The sequence below is a fragment of the Camelus dromedarius genome, chromosome 9 (assembly GCF_036321535.1).
Source record: "Camelus dromedarius isolate mCamDro1 chromosome 9, mCamDro1.pat, whole genome shotgun sequence".
NCBI lineage: Eukaryota > Metazoa > Chordata > Mammalia > Artiodactyla > Camelidae > Camelus > Camelus dromedarius.
Window position 1 is genome coordinate 6,094,200 of NC_087444.1, and position 18,143 is coordinate 6,112,342.

Here is an 18,143-nt window from a genome sequence, read left to right on the forward strand (position 1 = left end):
TGGTCATTGCAGAACCAAACAGTGGTCTACGGTGCCCTCTCTTTTACTGTGCTGTTCTCTCCTCCCACTCCCACCCAAGGATAAATGTTCTTTCTTCATTTACTTGGCTTTTCCTGAATCACAGGCTGCCTTTCCACACACAACAATAACTCCATAAAATGGCTCGTAATCTAATTTCCTACAAGGGCAAACCTGTCAGATAACCAAACAGTTTCATCTGTTTCCTGAAAACTCCTCCCAGAGGCTCCTGATTGCCTGAACCCAGATAGCTCTCAGGGTTTACTGCAACCTCTCATCCTGGCATTTTCCTTTGCAATCCCACCAAAAATTCCTTTGGCTTCAGTCTGCTTGGTTCCCTTCATTTATTTCCTCATTTTGGTCTAGCATGTTCTCCAGCAGCCACCTGAAAAGGAGCTCACAGAAAGTAAATGTATCTGTCTTCTCTTCATATCTGATTTTGGTGTATGTAGAATTCACTATTAAAACAATTTCCCTTAAATTTTCAGAGATCGTGTTCTAATTTCCAACGTTGTATTTTTGGATTCTCCTTTCTTGACATGTGACTTGCTTATTTTCTTTCTAGAATCTCCTAGGATCTTCTTCCTAAACCCATATTCAAAACTATTATGATACTAATAAAAAAAATCAATTTTATTTCATTATGCACTGGTGACAGCCATACTTTTCTTTCTGGGACATTTCTTTGTATTGTGTTTTTGAACATAACACATGCTTTGAACCTCTCTTTATTTGCTTTGACTTCTCCATGTAGAACCTCTGCTCTCAAAATACTGAGCCTACTGGGCACATTCTCTGTCTTTCCCACCTTTACTCTCCTATTTTCAATTTTGTCATTTTGTTCTGGTTTGTGGAAGGTGTTCACAGCTTTACCTTCCAACTTTCCCAATACGTATTTTCTGCTACCATAATTTTAATTTGTAATACTTCAATTACTTCTCTGCACTGATTTTCTTTTAATTTTCTGCTGCCTGTATTTACTATGGTAACTATGACTTCATTTTTTTATGTTCGATTATTACAATATCTGCCTTTTTTGGTAGAAAAATTTCTCATCTCTTTTCTGTCTGGCTACTTTTAAGGTTTTCTCTTTGTCTTTGACCTTCTGTGATTTCATTATGATGAATCTAGGTAGGAGTTTATTCACTTAATTTATTTGAGATTCACCGAGTTTCTTGAATCTATGATTTAGCTCTCTCAACATTTCTGGATATTCCAAGCCATTCTCTCTTTAAATACTGGTGTTTCCCTATTTTGTCTATTTTCTTGAAATCTGACATTTTCTGGTTTAAAACTTCTCACTATATTCTCCATATATTTTAATATTTTGTTCATATTATCAATAGCCTTCCTTCATACCTGTCTTTCAGTTCACTGCTTTCTCTTCAGCTGCTTAATCAGTTCCTTGAGATTTTTAAAACCTTCACAATCACATATGTTGATTTCTATTTCTACTTGGTTCTTTTTCAAATGCATCTTGTCATTTTTCATGCTGCATCTTCAGGAGTTCAATTGCCAATCCTTTGCAAGTTTATGCAGCTGGAATTGCTTTGAAGCAACTACCTGGCTATCCCAGATGGACAATGATGTTTCAGACTTCCTTAATTTGCTAAGTAACTTATTAGTTAATTTACCATCTTCCAATAGTTTGTTGGAATCTTTTGTCTGTTATGCTTAATTTCCTGATATGTTTGTCCTTCTGAGTTTTCATATATATCATAGTTTGAAAAAATTTCCTTAAAGAAATTTTATTGTGGTATTGAAATGGAGTGGAGGCCAGGAGATTAACAGATGTGATTAAACTGTCATGTTTAACAGGAAGTAATACAGTCTGTTCAGTGTTAGTGGTTTCTACTATTCATATATAGTCCCAGTTAACCAGATAATGTTAACAATCAGTAATTTTATGGACACATCATAACATTATTGTCCGTTCATTGAGTAAGCATTCATTTATAAAATTAGAAAAACATTTCTTTGATAATTCACAGTTTATGGTTAATAAGAGTAAAGTTGTAATATAAACCATGTAAAATCAAAAAATACAAAACTACTGAAACACATTACTAAATTATTTTAGTCCTTGATTTACATAATTTTAAGTGTTGAATGGAATAATGAAATTGTCACTTTCTTATATAACGCATTACATGTGAAATAATAGATGCTTTTGTGAAACTTGAGTCATCTCAAACTTTATGACAAATTGCTCATGAGTTTCATGATTCTAATGTGTGACTTGAAAAAAATATAGAGTTTAGGCTATCACAATCATGGATTGAGAGTACATAATTTAAATCATCTAAATCAGTACAAGATGTTAATGTTACAATAAACTGTTACTCATTCCATTTCCTGATATCCAGAAATATCATATGAATTTAGAGACCTTTAGATTTAACGTTCCTGTATAAAACAGAAAGATATGTCCCTCTCAGTCTTGTCCAAATCTATTTCATATGAATTTAAGATTAATTCAGAATTTCTAACATTCTAAGGACATTATGATATTTTCTTAACTTTTATTCTTTTATTCATTCTATGGATTAACCTCTTAATATTTAGAACACTAATCTCCTAAAAAATCCTAGAACAAAATAAATGTTTTCTTTTTCGTGTGTATGTCTAAATGTATATGCAGAATAGATTTTTCTCTCCATAAAGTATCCATTTTATTATTTTTGCAAAGTTACAAATAGCACTGGTAAAATAATAATTATTATTTGTTGAGTAAAAAAAGGAGATTAAATATGTAAAAAGTAAATAAAAATAAGGGCATGTTGGAGATGCATTCTCTAAGAAACCTTTGTTCTGTACCCTTAGGTCAAATATTTCACTTCTTTCTAAGAAATAAAAAGCTAAAACTTAAATTAATTTTCTTAAACTTATAAATATTTTTATTGAAAAGCCTGAAATTAAAAATAACCAAGTTTAGTAACATAATTCATTATATGAATTTTTTTTAATTATGGTATATCCACACAATGGAAAACTGTACATCAGTAGAAATAAAGTAAGAAAAATAGCTTTATATCTTATTACAGAGTGATTTCTAGAATATCTATTTATATTTAAAAGAAGCCATATGGAGAAACAGAAATTTCATTGAAGATAATATATAAATGGCAAATAAGTAAATGACAAAATATTCAACATATCATTAGCCATTAGAGGAACTCAAATTAAAACCACAATGAAATATCATTACAAACCTATGAGATGGCTTAAGGAAGGGACAAGAGACAACAATAAACACTGGTAAGAATTCAGAGAAACTGGACTGATTGTGCTTTGCTCATGGGAATGTAAAACATTATAGCCACTCTGGAAAACAGCTTGGCAGTTTTTTATATATATATATATATATATATATTTATTGTGTGGATATACCATATAAAAATAAAACGTACACTTAACCATATGACCCATCAACTGTACTCCTGCATATTTATCATAGAGAAATGAAAACTATGTCTACACAAATACAGGCACACAAGTGTTCACAGCAACTTTACCTGTAAAAGCAAAGAACTGCAAAGAACCCAGAAGTCCTTCAACATGCAAATGGTTAAACAAACTGTGGTACACCCGTACCACGGGACACTACCCAGTAATGAAAAGGAACTCCTCAGCAATTAAAAAAAGAACCAGTTATTGATATATGCAACCAGTTGCTCAAGAAGATTAAGCTGGATTTTAAAAAAAGCCAATTCCCAAACTTTACATACTATGTAAATCAATTTATATTACATTCTTTCAATGAGAAACCTATAAAGATGGAGAACAGATTAGTGGTTGCCACAGCGTAGGTATGCAGGGAGACAGGGGAGCAGCAGATGTGACTATAAAAGGGCAAGGCGAGGTGCTTTTGTGCTGATAGAACTGTTCTGTGTTTCGACTCTAGCGGTAGGTACACAAGCCTACACATGTGACTACACGACATTGAGCTAAATATAAACACAAAGCACAAAGGAGTGAAACTGGGGTATAGTCATAGGACTGCAGGCTTGCAGCAATGCCAGTACCTGGTTGTGCTATTACACTACAGTTTTGCAAAATACTACCTTTGGGGGAACTGGGTAAAGGTACATGGGATCTCTCTGTATTACTTCTTATAACTGCATGCGGATCTCCAGTTGTCTCAAAAAAAAAATTACTAACAAAAAAGTAAGGGAGAAAAGAATATATAAAATGCTCAGTTTAACCAAGAAAGGAGATATTAATGTGTATACTTATATGGAAATCAATGGAGGAATAAATGACAACATTTTAAAAAAAGAGCTGGTTACCTATGAGACAGAGAGAGTTAGGGTGAAAAAAACAGAAACACAAGCTTGACTTCTTTGACTGTGCCTTGTACACATTTGATTCTGGAGCCAGGCACATAACTTTACATCATTTAAAACCAGCTAGTGGCATAAACACATGGAGAGGTGCTACATAACACAGGTATTTTAAAACACAGTGATTCGTACATTTCCAGTGGGACAAACAAAACAAAATATATGTCAAATATTTTTGGTATTAAATTTATTGGGATAGTGGTATTGCTGTGTGTATGACAGAAAGTATGGATGTAAGATTGACGATGTTAACTGTGTCATGTCAACTGAAAATCATGTAGCTCTGAATTCTAATTGGAAATAATGAGCACCATTGTTTATTTTATTCTTTAACAATTAATGTTCCGATCTCTGTCCACTGAAAAAGCTTAGAAGCAATGATCAACCTAGCAGCGATGAGCAGCCCCAGAACCCAGACTGTAGTTTCCAAATACTACCTTTGTCAGTAAGTGGGGCCAGATAACTTAGAGAAATGACTAATTCTACTTCAGGTCGGGAAGCGAGCAAAGTGAGCCTAGAACACTTCATCCCAACAAAAGCAAGGAAGCTGTCAAAAAAACAGTATTAGAGTCATGTGGAAGCTAATAAATAAGTGGAAAAGAACAGCACTTACCTGGCTTCTCCTATATGAACTCTAGCTCAGTGTAACAAAATAATTAATTAATCCATGGTAGGAAATTACTCTCTATAGAATTCTAGTTAATAGTTGGAGAAGGTGAGATAGAATTAAAATATCATGTCAATGCAATGTCAGTAAGTTAACAGATCTATAGACAGTAATAATAAAATTTGTTTTCTAAACCAGGGCACTAGTGAGACGCGGGGAAAACAGGTAGCCTGGGGTTCTCTGGGATGTATGGTCTTTTGAGGGGATCAGCAGTTACTTACAAGCATCATCAACAGAGAAAAGTGGCTATTTTGTATACCCTGATAGATCAGGGTAGACACCTATTAGATATTCTTGCCAAAACAACGACAGCAAATATTATCAATCCTCTAGATCTAACCACCGTTTTACAGTAAATCTGAGGGTCTAGGGACCATTTTAAATGAAAGCTCAGGGAGGCAATCAACAAAATCCAGGCTTTGAAAAACTCTTAAGGACAGGCTAGTTGGCTTTTCAACAAAAAATGCAAGAAAAACTTTATAATAAATGGAATATTTGAAAGAGATTTAAGAGAAATATCAAATAATTGATATTTAGGGATCTTATTTGTACACACTGAGTCAGACAAACAAACTATAAAAAAATTTAAAGTAAACATGAAAGCTGACTAGATATTTTATGACATTAAAGAATTACTCTTAATTACTTTTAGTTGTCATTCCAGTATTCTTTTTATTTTAAAAGTCTCCATCTTTTTAGAGATATATAGTGAAATATTTACCAATTAAATCATGTAACAACTGATATTTAGTTCAAAATCATCTGGAATAGGAAGAGTGGTGAGGTAAAAATGGAAGAAAGTTGGTCATGAACTTACAACTATTGTAGCTGGGGATGGGCATGTTTTTACACTTTGAAATTTTCTGTAAAAGTTCTTAGGATAACAATGAATACTAAGTTCCATTATCCCTTTCAGATATTCAGAACAGGTTCTATAACAAATCTGTATCTCATTTGTCAATCTCTGCCCCCATCTTAGATGATTCATTATACCAAAAGATTACCTGCGTGCACTGTAAATTGAATCTATATTTCATAAGCTAACCAGAAATTGGTATGAACCAGGTGTAAAGTCTGAAAAAGTGTCTGTGACTAGATGATGCCACTGTTTGAACACATAAAACTTAGTTGGAAAGACAATCCGTAGCTTCATGAAACTACTTATACTTGGTGATATCAGGAACCCTATTTTTAGGAGAGATTATTATGAGGATAAGTGTATTTTTAAGGCACTGATGAGTTTTGGGCATGTGCTACACTAAGGGGTTAACAGTCAAAATATATAAACAACTTATACAGCTCAATATCAAAAACCAAATGACCCAATTAAAAAATGGGCTAAAGACTTGAATAGACATTTTTCCAAAGGAGACATTGAGATGGACAACAGGCACATGAAAAGATGCTCAACACTGCTAATCATCAGAGAAATGCAAATCAAAATCACATGAGATATAACCTTATATGAGATGTCAGAATGGCTATCATCCACAATACCACAAATAACAAATGTGGCAAGGATGTAGAGAAAAGGGAATCCTTGTACACTGTTGATGGGAATGTAAATTGGTGCAGCCACTATGGAAAACAGTACGAAGGTTCCTCAAAAAACTAAAAATAGAACTACTGTATGATCCAGCAATTCCATTCCTGGGTATATATATCTGAAAAAAACAGCAACACAGTTTGAGCACATAAAACTCAGCTGAAAAGACATATATATTGAAAAGATACATGCACCCTAATGTTCACAGCAGCATTATTTATAATAGCCAAAAGATACAGAAGCAACCTAAGTGTCTATCAACAGATGAATGGATAAAGAAAATGTGGTGCATATACATGTGCCATATAATAGTATTCCATTATATACAAATATATATAGTGGAATATTACTCAGTCATAAAAAATAACAAAAATTTGCCATTTGCAACAACATGAATGGACATGGAGGGTATTATATTTAGTGAAATAAGTCAGAGAAAGATAAATACTGTATGATATCACTTACATATGGTATCTAAAAAATAAAACAAACAAATGAATATAATGAAACAGGAAAAAAAAAAAGATTTGGGCTCATATTCTTAGCTTGGCATTAAGGCAAAAGCCCAGCTCTAAACATTGGGTGATACAGTGGAATACTACTCAGCCATAAAAAGGAATGAAATAATGTCATTGGCAGCAATACGGATAGACTTACAGATTGTCATATTAAGTGAAGTAAGTTAGAGAAAGACAAGTATCATATGACATCACAGCAAAGGAAGGAAAACCCTGACTCAGCAATGCTCAGACTATCCCTTTACAGCCGCATGCACTAGAGCTGCTCTGGGGCACATCACAACAGGTTTGACCTGAGGGTACTATCCTGGTCAATCCTCTCCTACTATCATGAAGGTGACAAAAATACATCAATAATAGTTACTCTTTCACAGTACGTTTGAGCACTTACTATGTCCTAAGCTCTTGCTAAGGTTTTACTTCTACTACCTGTTGGAAGTGTACTTAACACACGGGTGAACTCAGTAAACTATAGTTATTACTATTTCATTCCAACAATTTTATAAATAAGGAGACTGAAAACTTAGAGTTGAAATAACATGCACAAAATCCTCTAGCAACTTGGAACATAAAAGGGAAGCTTGCTACTGAATACATGGGATGTTATCTGTAGTAAGTCTTGTTGATGTTTAAATCAGCTTAAAAAATGCATTCCCAATGACTGTGCAACCATGAAAGTTGGCTGGAGATTCAGAATAAAGCAGAGCTGGGCTTTATTCATTAGCTCATCATTCAACAATTATTTTTATTCTTGCTCAAAACATGTACCTTTATAATAATACCTTTAATATTTTTGAACACTTACTAGATGTGAAGAAATGTATCTAGTACTTTCATCATTACCCCAAATCAACCATTGTGTGACACTGGTTGGACAACTCACTAACATTTCCATGACTCAGTTTCCTTCCTACAAAGTATTGATAATTGTAGTATCTTTACAAGTTCATTATCATAATCATCACCATCATCAACTCAGTGACTATTTATAGCAATTCCTTAGGGAAGATATGATCTCATCTACTCCACCACTTTCCAGTGGCTTCACTAGAGCAAACCATTCTTCGTTTCATCGTTTTCCATTGTTTGAGACTAATATTAATATAAACTGCATAGAGTGGTTGTGGCGATTGAGTGGTTAATTCACCAACAGTTCCTGGGATATAAACACGCAGGAATTGTCTTCAGTCAGGGAAGCATCCAACGAATGGGGGAAGAGAGAAGATATGAATGGCTTTGCCTCTGAAACGAAACAAGAATTAAACATCGTATACATATACACCGGCGACTCCGAGGGCTCACAGCACTTCTGTGTCATCATATTCTATTTCAGTTGCTTCTGATACTATTTTTCAAGTAACATTTTTAAGGCTAAGGGGAGAGTGTTGTGTTGAAGAAAAACATTGGTTTTGGAGTTAGATAAACCTGAGGAAGAGTTCTGGCTTCACTACTTATTTAATAGCTGTGTGACCCTGAAAGTGTACTCATTTCTTTGGGATTCTGTTTCCTTAATTACAGCATTATGAGACAATAGGAAAAGATATAAAATTCTTATTTCTAAGAGCTGTCATGAAGATCAAATCAGATGATCTATGTCATAATAATACACAAATTGTTTCAGTCATACTTTCCTCTGTATACGTTTTTAGAGGAAGGGAGGTTACACAAAAAGATTTGATCCTAGAGTTTTGTATCCTCAGATTCAACATCTTTTCCCCCAAGAGCGGCAACATCAGCAGATTCTCCAATCCACCCTCCTGGCGGCACTGCCATTGGGAATGCCTTTTTAAGCTGGTTTCGGCATCAGCAGGACTTACTATGGATCCATCTCCTGTATTTAGTATTCAGTAGCAGGTTCTGCTTCTATGTCTCAGTGCCTCAAAAGGATCTCTTCTGATACTGTATTTTTAATTCATTTCCACTTGTCAAGCAGGGAATATCAGGTTTTATTTCAAATTTGTGTCATCCCATTGCTGTGTGATACTTGACATCACAAAATATGATGCAACTCTCCACATTTTAAGCTCGATACAGTCATAAATTTGCACTCCAAGCCCTCATTGACTTCAACAGGGCTTCGACTTGTAGAATGATTGCAGATCAAGCCATTTTGATATAATGTAATTTTTTTAAGTAGCTTTTTTCCATAAGTAGAAACATGCTGCGAATAGCAAACTACCTGTACAGCATACACACAGCAGTCAGTAATCCTGCTCCTTGTCAAAACATTTTCTGTTCATATGTGAGTGTTGACTATGGTGAGAGACTTACAGAGATTTTAGGGGAAATCTCTGTATCCACACTCCACTCCCTATTAGCATAATACAATTTGAGTGGATTCATTAAAATCCATTCTTACAGAACCACAACTTGCGTGTTTTATTACAATAAATTAGCTATCATTGGACAATTGACCTTCTATGCAGGCAAAACTTAGTGTTTTCCTTCATTTTAAAAAATCAGCTTCTGTTTTCAAATGAAGATTTATTTTGTCAGCTGATCATAGTCTGCACATACAGCATAAATCACGAAGAGCACAGACTACAAATATATGTTTCAAGTTCAAGCAGCAATGATCTGCTACTTACGATCCTGAAGACAATAAACATTTTTATCCAATCAACCAGAGTCTAAAGAAATTCAAAGAATGGGAAGTCTTTGAAATATACAGGCTTTTGGATATCAAATTACCTTTGAAACCCCCCACTCAGAAGTATCTCTAACAAAATCCATTTGAAATACTGCTTCAATATTCTAAAAAATCAATAATTTAAACCACAGGTTGAACATTTTTACTGCTTCTACTGCAGACTGTCATTTTTCGAAATGAAAATGCTAATGATACCGAAGGGGAAAGAGCTAAGCAGAAGAGACGCGTGAATGAAACCCTGGATTGGCTAGACTTGCTGGTCTGATCTCTTTCTCTCTCACTCATCTGTGACAAAATGTCTTTTAAAATCAACAACTTTCATTTCAGTGTTTCTAAAAAATGCACTTCTCTGTTGTACATTACATTCTTCTCTATAGGAAGTTAAGGAATGTGCTACAGCAATCCATTTTATAGTAAATATGAATACAGAATGCAATACCAAGCAGGCTCTATTATTTCAGCATAATCTATAATGTCAGGACACCTTTAAAATATAGCGCAGAGCACCAGGGAAAGGGTAATCCCCTGGTGCTCGTGGTTTTCATTTTCATACCACTGTGCTAAAACACTGGCAGTGAAGAAAGCTATGGAAATCCAGAGCCCAGAGGAGTTCAATTCAGAAGAAACTTTTTCACTGCTTCTAAAATTATTTGCAATGTTTAAAAATGTTAGGAAGTAAAGGTGTGAGCCTGGGGTCATCGCCTTCCCTGTGGCTGTACTTGAGTTGAATCGGCTCCACCTGACATAAAATCCTGCTAGTAAACTGGGTGAATGCTGGGGTTGGGTCATTTTTGTCCAAGAACTGGGAATTGTGATTAATGGGATGTAAAACATCTTACTGTTTTAAGGGCCAGAGAGATAAAACCGACAAAAAAATGATTACCAACGAACAGTCAAACTTGGATCCCAAGAGCTGTGGGATTTAAGAGGGAGAATTCTTGTCCCATAAAATAAAATAGTTAAAAAAGAGGGCCATAGTAAATCTTTCAACTAGTTTCTCATTTTTTTCCCCTAAAAACCTAGAGCAACTTAAATTCAATCTGTAGCTAAATAATGGCAAAAAATATATATATATTATTGACCAATATGTATCAAATGACAAATCACATCATATTTCCATCTGGTTAGAATGAAATACCCTACATTGAAATAGAAGAGAGGACTTTGGCCTTTGCTGAGTGGCTGCTGTGTTCATGGCAGACTGCAGGCAGACACAAAGAACAAGAGGACTCAGAAATCATCGAGCCTCGGTTTATCCACGCAGTGGGGACTGCGACATCTACTGTACCGTGTTGCTAGTAGCAAAAGACAAAATGTAAATGATGTGGCTTTCAGAATGTCTTAAATATAACATATACACAAGAAATATCCAATGCTAGTTTCTCAGAGGGAGAGGGATCTGGTACCAGATAATCCTAAAGCAATGTTCTAACTAAGCGTTCAGCCTAGTAGAACGGAAAGGAGCTGGCCAGCAGTTGGTTCGCCCACCCATTCTGCAAGGCTACGTAGTGTGTTAGCGGCAGAACTTCAATTCCACTGCGATTTTTGTCTTCTTCCTATTTAAACAGGCAGTTCTGGAATTCCAAAGGTTTATGGGAACACAATTTTACGGGAAGAGAAAGTTTCCAGGGAGACTTACATCTAAACTGAGTCCTGAGGGTGAATGAAGTTTCCCATAGGCAAGCTACGGAGGGAGGGCTCTTGAGCGAGGAGCTCAATGTGCAAACAAGTGCAGGGGGAAGGCAGCCCACAGCATCTCCAGGGACCACGCAGGGTGCCCTCGGGCAGGTGTGGCTGGAGCAGGGAGCAGTCTACAAATCTTACGCACAAGCACGGTCCCTAGACTGAGTAATAAAAAGAATGTGTGGGGTCTGAGAAATTGTATAAGGATAAAAGAGGGGCACTTCTATTTAAAAAAAATCTTAGGCCTTTTATTTTAAATCTCCTTTTTGTGAAAAGGTGGGGCGGAAGTTAAGGCTAAGAAACAGTTTGATTGAGATGATAAAGGGCCTTGGATGACATGCTAACTTTCTCCTGCAGATAGACAGGGGAGTGACATGCCCAAATATACTTTCGGGGGATAAATCTGGTTGAAAATAAGTACATTTATTTCTATCGGGAGAGACCATGGGAATCAGACCTTTTAAGAGGTTTGCACCATGTTCTAAGTGAGGACAGACGAGGCTCTCAAGAAGGAAAGTCACTGTTGGGTTGGAAGGTACATGTGTGTGGACTGTTCTGGGTTTGGTAACTGATTCTGTGGGAATGGACAGTGCTCCATTCGATAAAGGAGAGAGAGAAGGAAGGAGAGGGAAGGAAAAGGGGCAGAAGAACAGAGGGACAGAGGGAGAGGGAGACGGATCAGTTCCCACATCTTAATAAACTGTAAAAACGCATCTGGCGCCTTTCTCTGTGCCCCATCTTCCCCTCTTTGAAAGTTAAGAGTCAAAACATAAGCATGGACTCAAATGGATGAAGAGTTTTGCATTGGTATTTTGTTCACTTGTGGACTCAAAGTTTTAATAAATGTCTCTTTCTGAGCTGCATCAAAGTTACATGTTCCATTGTTCATTTTATTATTATTGATTATATTATTATTACACGAGCTTCTGAATCTGCGAAGTGCTGTAAGACAGTTCGTTAACAATTTGTCATGACACCTCTGCTGGGTGGGAGGATGGCACACATCATTATCATCATTATTAAGATTTTCTTTTACAGCTGGTACCATGATAAATGATTTACAGATAAACACAGCAATAGTCAAGTTATTTATAGCAAGTTAATTAATCATATTGATTTAACATCCTGTTCTGTTATTTAACATTTCCCCTGTAGATGTTAGTTTTAGATCTAATTTTAGAATAATTAAATTGAGTCTAAACTTTAGACTTCTACATTAGTACCTATATCTCATCTGAAAAATTATTAACATTTTCAGTTCAATTTTAATAACTACAGTTCTTCTATCAGGGTGACCTTTTCCTTCCAAATATTTGAAGTAATTATAGTGGGAGCATACAAGAACCCATTGACAATTTTCTTTTGCTACTGAAAAGCCCTACTTCAGTGCTGGGCATGGAACACAGAAAGCACGTTTTTCTCCTCTTGTGCTCACTTCCTTTGTGCACGGGAAAACCACAGACAGCGGCCGAGTCAGAGATGCAGGAGGCATTCTTGCCTTCTCCATCCCCTTCTAGCTTCATGCTAGCAGGTACCCAGACTGCTACTCCAGTCTCCTTTATCCATTTTAAATAGGTTCACCTAACTCTGGCTCCAACCTTGGGCCAAAACCATTTCCTCCTTAGTAGGGTGCTCCTGTGAGTTCCATGAAGTTAGGCTGTTCCTCGCCATGTTCCTCACCACTCTGTCCTCAGAGCCTAAGCACAGTGCTTGGAAACAGGGCACCTTGTTATGAACACATGTGGGATGAATATATGGACCCTCCTAGTCTTGCGTGGCTACTTTTCAAACACTTTCTACCTAGTACTGAAGAAATCTGTCCAGCAAGCACATCTGATCTTGTCTAGTCATTCTTCTCATGACGTCCATTCGTTATCCTTTAAGATAAAGTCTAACTTCTTCTCAGTGGACAAACACAGCCCTTCACGCTCTGGTTCTCATCTTACTCCCCCTGTTCTCACTACATCATCATCCTTCTAAGATGCTCAACGCCCACTTCTACTGAGCTTTCCCCCTGCTTGGCTTCTCACCTGCTACTCAGACACAGCAAGTTCCCCTTTCTTCTGGCAGGCGCTATTCAGAACTCCTCTTAGATACCATCTTTTTTTTTTTTTTTTTCTACTGACACCCCTTTCCTCCATCCTGGTCTGGTATTCTGATAGTTCCTTCTTTCTACCTCCTTATGGCATGTTTTACAAAATATATGCATCGGTCACTGGTGCCTCTTACCGCCAGATGTTAAGGTCTTTGCAAGCAAGGACAGCGCCATAGCTTGGCAGTAAGTGATCCATAAAAACAACGAAGAACTATAGGAACTATGAAATTCTGTTAAAAACGAAGTGCTAAGATTACCAGGTACATGGTTTGAGACTTCCCACCACCATCTAAATGAACTGGAACAGAGCCGCTAGTTAATTAGGGAAAGCCCCAGACTCCTCCTCTGTAAATGGGCACCTTAGACGAGAGCCAGAGCCAAAGGTAAGCCTTTTTAACTCTCATAATCTGTGCTGCTGGATCTAGAATGACACAGTTACCAAGTGCGGCCGCAGAGAGCAGGGAGGAGCAATTGATCCAGACTCCGACAGTAATATTCTTTATTTTTGCTACCTACTGTATATTAAATGTTTCTCCTTAGTCTTCTAATTTAGCTTGGGGCGCTTATTCATTTCCTTGAATTATATTAATGACCAAACAGTAAGAGACCACTCTTCTAATATATGCCATCCTGTAACACTGTCTCCCAAAGGCCAGGGAGCCGTATAAACTGGCTATTCCTCCCAGGCGGCCTCTACGCCCCACCCCAACCTTTTATTTTCAGATTCGCTCTTGTGTCATGCCTCCAATGAAAGTGGATCAGCCTTTCCTGGTGACCACACTTTCTGGAACAAGAGAGAAGAACGAAAAATGGCAGCTACGTTAACTGCTAGCTATAACGACGCGCCGTCACGGTGATACGCTATGAAGACTATTAAGGCAATTATTAGGCCTTCATCTGTTTACTATTCTGGTTATCAGCTGTCCTCAGAGTCAACACCACAATGAGAAGCAACTTTATATTCGCTCTGATGGCAACAGTAACAAAGAAAGCCAACAATGGTGGTGAGAGGTGAAGAATTAGAGACCTCACACATTTTGGTGGGATCACAAATTAGTGCAGCCACTTCAGAGAAAAGCTTGGCGATTCAACAAAAGTTACACACAGAGTTACCACACTACCCAGCAGTTCCACTCCTAGGTATACTCACATGGAAACTGAACACATACATCCACTCAAAAATTTACATATGAATGTTCAACAAAACATTACTTATAATACAAAAAGGAGAAAAAAAAAACTTCGAATATTGATGAACCAACAAATAGGTAAACAAACTGTTAGTATACCCACAAAAAAGAATGTAAGTTTCAATACATGCTGCAATGTGGACAAACTCTCGAAAATATTATGCTAAGTAACAGCAACCAGACACAAAAGGACACATACTGTATGGTTCTATTTATATACAATATCCCAAATAAGCAAATTCACGAAGCTAGAGTGTGTATTAGCGGGCTTCGGGGCTCAGGGATGGGAGCAATGAGGAGAGGCTGCTAGTCGGTATGGAATTTCTTTTCTGGAGGGATGGAAATGTTCTGAAATTAATTAAGAGAGTGGTGATGGTTACACAAGTCTGTGAATACACTAAAAATCATGAAAATATATGCATTTTAACGAGTGAATTTTATGATATATAAATTGTAAAAGAGAACAAAAGAATTCTAGAATGAGGTTGGTGGCTAAGGTTGCTAAATATTGTATTTTTTACTCTGAATTTTTAAATTGTAGGGATAAAGCTTTCCAAAGAGTTGAAAAAGAAACTCTGATTACATGACACACAAACATGTATATGTGTATATATATGTGTATATCTATATTATATAACACATAACATAACATGCCAATGTAAAGTATTATAAGTTATCAACAGATAACTACATGATCATGATACATAGAATTTATTCTTCTCATAGCTATATATTAGGAAACTATCTAAATTTTGACTTAATAGAAAAAAATCATTAAATTTATATGTAAACGTAAAGGAGGAATTTTTTTGAAGATTGTGTTTTGTAAAAATTCTTTAAAACTAACTACAATGATAGACAGATCTACCTGATTTCTTTTTATGCAAACTTTCATCACTTACAATAACTAAACTTTTCATATTATTTCTCTGAGGAATGAAATGAGAAACTGAGTAGATCAAAGTGTAGACCGGCTGGAGTTGCAACACTGACCTCGATCTGATTTTTCTCCCTCAAGAGACACAACTTTAAATAAGCAATTTCAGTGTTTAGCCTTGTATTCCTTTGGTAAATTCACTTTTCTTCTATCTTGCATAATTTCTTTATAAAGACTTCATAACCCAAGACTCCAAGTAGAATGAATATGATTTTTCTTTACTTTTGAAATAAAGAATATTTTTATTTTATGTCTTTTTTTTTTTATATCTGTGACAATATTTTAAAGAATTGCTTTAAAACAGGTTGGAAAACATCTTTTGTGTTAAAATAGCAAATATTTTCATCGACCATGCATGTATCTCCAAGGTTAATGCTTTTTCAAAGACATTTTAGAGTCCATAAAGTGTATTATTCTCTCTTCCTATTTAAAAACATACAGCATACACAAACTTCAAATTCTCCGTGGAAAACAGTGGGAACAGAAAGCATACTGATCCATCTAATCACATGCGTGCACACATTTTATTTGCTAAGAAAGCAGCAAAAAGTGTTTACACCACAGTTTAATTAAGGCCTTCTTATCTTTTAGAAATCTAATTTTGAAACACTTAAAACTTTCTCTTGTTCCATTAACACAAAAGTATAAATCCAACGTTTAATGTGCATCTCTGATCCTTTGTTTCAACTGCAACCTAATGTTCTAGTCAAAACTCTTATTTCAAAACCCTCAAAAATGTTGGAATCTGGGAAGCAAATGGTAAAAGAAGCAACCATTTGTATTCAGATCTCCTTCAAAGGGAAGATGTATGTCTACACCTAACTTCACTTAGAGCAGGCCCATATCCTTCAATGGATTAATTTAGCATATTTACAAGGAGAATTTTCACATTTGTATTTCAACCATAGATAACTTTCTGAAATGAAAAGTGATCCTTCCTCGGCCAGAAAGAACAAAAAAACAGCAGCAAAACAAACTTCTACATCTTTTAAGGCGCTAATATTTTGCAGGTAATTCCTTACACACTACTCGCACGCATTCAGAAATGAAATACACTGAACTAGACAGTGAAATATTCTGCTCTTATATTTTACTAAGTTATAAGCAAAAGGCCTTTGCATGGTAAAATTATATAAATAATAAAACTGAAATTCTCCCATTACTAATAAAATTTTTATTTCTTTAAAGTATTATCCAAACTTATATCCATACTATGTCTAATATTTCATAGTTCATGGTGATGCATAAGTTAAAAATTAATAAACCCAAAGTTCTTACTTCAAATGTTTTTTATTCAGTCATATTTGCTATCTTCTCATATTTTCATAAAATATGTGATTTTTATTCCTGTAGATGCATGAGATTTTCTTTTTTTTTTTTTTTTTGCACATGAACACCAAATAACATATGTTAAAAGGAGGAACTGTAAAAACACAATGTGTATCCTAATATGATGTGATATAGTGTGTCAGAGCTGATATATGCCAAGCAGGCAGCTTATTTAACGTGCTGAAGCACATTTTAAACCTTCCTTTACTCATGGAATTGAGGTTTCAGATGTATTTCTCAACTGCTCGCTGCAGAAGAGCTGCAGAACTGAAACAAAAGTTGCAGCATGAGAATGAAAACCCTTTTGTTTCCACAAAATCCTTGCTCTGTCACCCACTGGCAGTGAGCGTTCCCGTCGTGTTCTCTGCCAGTCCTTACCAGTTTGCCAATTACACAAGCTGCTTCCCAGACGTCAGACACAAATTCCACAAGACTGCTGTGCAAGCGTACCCTAATTAACCATCAGCTTAATTAGACAATTTACTGTGTAATTAGCAGGCAATTAGTCAACACCTCTCAGATCTTATTGACTGCTGTGACAGCCTTTCTGTCTCTCCACATTCCAATACACAACAGCGACCATGTTTCTAGCAGTCTTCAACCTGGCACGACATAGTTCTGGATGGAGAAGTGGGTAATATTATATAACAAAGGAAAGAAATCTAAATGTAGTCTGTCCAATTATTGAGCTGTTTATAAACTTGTCTTTTACTTAATACTGGAAGTCCAATATTAAAGATACTTTGAGTGCCCGCTCCAGAAATGGCTACAGGGCCAACTTCTTGGTATGTTTTATTTCAGTTTCTAATGTAAAACACTGTAAGTCATGTGTACAAAGAATTACGGTCCATGATTGATTATGCCTGTGATAATTTGAGTAACTTTTCTGATCTGTGTGTAGGAGACCTACTTGATTAAATCCCATTAATGTTAATAGCGGTTACAGACACAAATCCCACACACATGGGTGGAAGGTGTTCTAGAGCCAGGAAGCATTTTCTAGCTTTCAGTGAATTGTGAAGAGGTTCAGAAGACACATCACAGCTTGGTGTTCTAACATTTACATTTTAACACTTACTAATTTTCCATGAAAAAGCGCTTTTAAAGATGTTTTTCTCTGAGCCCATGTGTACATCATTGCAACATCCACCGCTCTTTGCAGTGCAA

The 18,143-nt window shown here is 35.9% G+C and overlaps 1 protein-coding gene across 3 annotated transcripts in view; it reads right to left on the minus strand.

Moving 5' to 3' along the window:
- The window catches only part of DPYD (dihydropyrimidine dehydrogenase), a 720,636-nt gene that overhangs the window by 319,631 nt on the left and 382,862 nt on the right, over positions 1-18,143 (minus strand). Inside the window, exon 14 of one of the 3 annotated variants that reach the window (XM_064488746.1) lies at positions 7,840-8,334. The exons of the other annotated variants lie outside the window; for them this stretch is intronic. Coding sequence (XP_064344816.1) covers positions 8,281-8,334 — 54 coding nt within the window. The 3' untranslated portion in view covers positions 7,840-8,280. Of the gene's footprint in view, positions 1-7,839; positions 8,335-18,143 lie in introns of those variants that run through there. 3 annotated transcript variants of the gene reach the window in all.